The 2,835-nt window shown below is 41.4% G+C and overlaps 1 protein-coding gene across 1 annotated transcript; it reads left to right on the forward strand.

The window, feature by feature from the left end:
* Positions 1-951, forward strand: LOC132461383 (olfactory receptor 1N2-like). The gene is made up of 2 exons (XM_060056476.1): positions 1-351; positions 481-951. Exons 1-2 carry the CDS (start codon positions 1-3, stop codon positions 949-951), a joined length of 822 nt encoding a protein of 273 aa, XP_059912459.1.
* The last annotated feature ends 1,884 nt before the right edge of the window (positions 952-2,835 follow it).

Genomic DNA, 2,835 nt, shown 5'->3' on the forward strand with positions numbered 1-2,835 from the left:
ATGGAGAACCAGACATGGAGTGGAGACGTCTTACTCCTAGAGGGGTTAAAGGTCACCCCACAGTATTCCTTTCCTGTCTTCTTCCTCTTGCTTCTTTTATACATCTTCATCATGGTGTCCAACATTGGCCTGACAGTTCTTATCTGCATGGAGAGGAGCCTCCACCAGCCCATGTATCTGCTCTTCTGCAACCTGAGTATCAACGACGTTTTGGGAGCTACAGCCATCATACCTCACTTGCTGAGCAACATATTTACAGCCAGTGCCAACCGCTACATTAGCTACATAGGGTGTGTCATTCAAGCATTTTTCTTTCATCTTCACATTGGCACATCACTGTCTGTTCTGATGATCATGGCTTATGACCGACATGTGGCTATATGTAACCCCCTGCAATATGCCATCATAATGACAAACAAGATGCTTCTGAAATTGAGTGTATTTGCATGGGCCGTGATCATATTCATGGTGGGGATCCTTATCGGCCTCTCTGTCCGTCTGTCTCGCTGCAGGAGAAAAATATCATACCCTTTCTGTGACAATGCCTCTTTATTCAAGCTTTCTTGTGATAGTATCCTGATCAATAATATTTACGGCCTTGGGTACACTGTTGTCTTGCTGGGTTCATCTCTTGGCAGCACAGTGCTAACCTATGTAAAGATCGCAATTGCATGTTTGACAAGTAAAAACCGGGTGTTAAACAGACGTGCCCTGCAGACCTGCACCACACATCTTGCTCTGTATCTCATAATGATGGTGTCAGGTCTCAGTTCAGTTGCTCTGCACCGTTTTGCTTATTTGGCAGAGCAAGGGAAAGTGGCTTCCATATTAATTATGGTAGTCCCTCCTGCTCTAAACGCTGTGATCTATGGGCTGCAAATAAAACAGATAAGGCAGAAGATTGTTGCCTTGTTTAATAAGAACAAAGTTACATCAATGGAAATGTACTAAGCATTTGAAAGAGCAGATCAAGGGCCTACTTTGTAATTTGCCACTAGTCTTTATCTTTCTTCTTTATTTTTTTTATTTGTTCATTATTTAGGAGTTTTATGAATTGCCAACGATAGTTTGTTGCTTTGGTAAAGAACATGCTATTTGAAATAAATAAAAATAAAGATTGTGTTAACATATTTTTAATTGAATGCATATAATAATAATAATAATTGATTTTTGATGAAGGCAAAAGTGGCATTGAGCAGACAACCGGTTTGAGAAATGATTTGCAAAGATGTATCAATTGACTCGCATTGACAGTCAGCAGGAAGCCACAACACATTGAGTTTGTGATCACCCTGCAATTAAAATGTGGTCATATTAAATGAAAACATTTAATGGATCCTTTTTGCCTAATCATCACCATATTACGATTAGGCAAAATCTGTGAAATATATGATTTTAGGCAAGGGGACTGAAAATGCTTTTATTGAGAAGGCACAAAGTGCAAATTGTTGCGTCACATCAGGACCAATCTTCAATAGGCCACTGCGGTTCTGACATGTCATTTTCTGGACTTTTTAGCGTTGTTTGCCACAAGTATATATTTTTCTCTGATCACTCAAGTACCACTTGTTGAAGACTGGGATAAGAATGGGTTGGATGATAGGTTGGGATGAACAGAATTCTATAGTTTTCATAGTATTCTAGAGAAATTTTTTACTGTGGCTTTCAGGTTAAGGAAAATACGGTTTGGAAAACAAGGCTTTTTGTATTTGCACTTTTTCATTTGTCAGAGGGAAGATACCAAAAAAAAAAGCAATTAACTTAATTGTGGTTATCTTTCAGTTACTATCCCATATGTCTATTCAGCCCCTCTATCTTCCGGTATAAATCTTTTAAAAAATGTATTCCATGACAATGGCTTTTCAACTTCCCTGAAGCTGTACAATTTGGGTTATTATTTGCAAGGCTCTTGCAGGCCTTCTGACATGTTGTTGTTTTATTTCATTGAAAATATGTACGTTCATTCTGACGGGATAAAAAATCAAGAAATTGTGTGTATCCAACACACATGCTTTGTGTTGGAACCAGGCGAAGGACAGAACCACCTTGCCGTGCATCTTGGATGAAGGCCAATTTGCTGTGGTAGGTCAATAACAGAAAATGGTTGATGAACCACTCCGGCCACCGGCTGTACAATGGAAGTCTGGCAAGTGTCTGTGCTGTGTTCCAATATCAATACCATCCGTACTTACTATACTTACTCAGTATATGTAGGGCACTCTGACAGTGGCGGCTGTCCAATCTACCTGTGATGCGGAGGGGTGGCTCCTGCTGACGGCGTGCCAGTGGGGGGGGGATGTTGAGCTGCAAGTCCACTGCTGCAACACCTACACGGCGCAGGTGGAATCTTGAGTCCCAGGACTTTGGAGAGGTCTTCCGGTGGCACAAGCCTGAGATTAATGGGGGTGTGGCAATGGACTATTTTCGCAGAGTGAGGGATCGCCTGCGGGTGGTCCATGACTAAACCCGCTAGGCTCAGGCTGCCTAGGGGGTGAGGCAGAACCGGGTTTATGACACTCCTTCCCTGCGAAGGGCGTTCACACCCGGGAACAAGGTGTGGTTGTATTGCCCCATCAGGAAGAAGGGTGTCTCCCCTAAACTTCGCAGTAACTGGCAGGGGCCTGGCCTCAGATATGGTATACTAATACATGAAGCATGATGTGTATATGGTATTGTAATAAATTGTTGTCAGAACAAATACATGATTATTATTGTCATTGCTTTTAATGAATGTTATTGTCTTTATCTAAGCTTGGTAAACATGTTCTGCACACCTAAACCTGCAAATTCAGTTATAGATATCTTCAATGTTTTGATATCAGACGTTGAAAACAA

This window comes from Gadus macrocephalus, chromosome 7 (genome assembly GCF_031168955.1).
Source record: "Gadus macrocephalus chromosome 7, ASM3116895v1".
NCBI classification, from domain to species: Eukaryota; Metazoa; Chordata; class Actinopteri; order Gadiformes; family Gadidae; genus Gadus; species Gadus macrocephalus.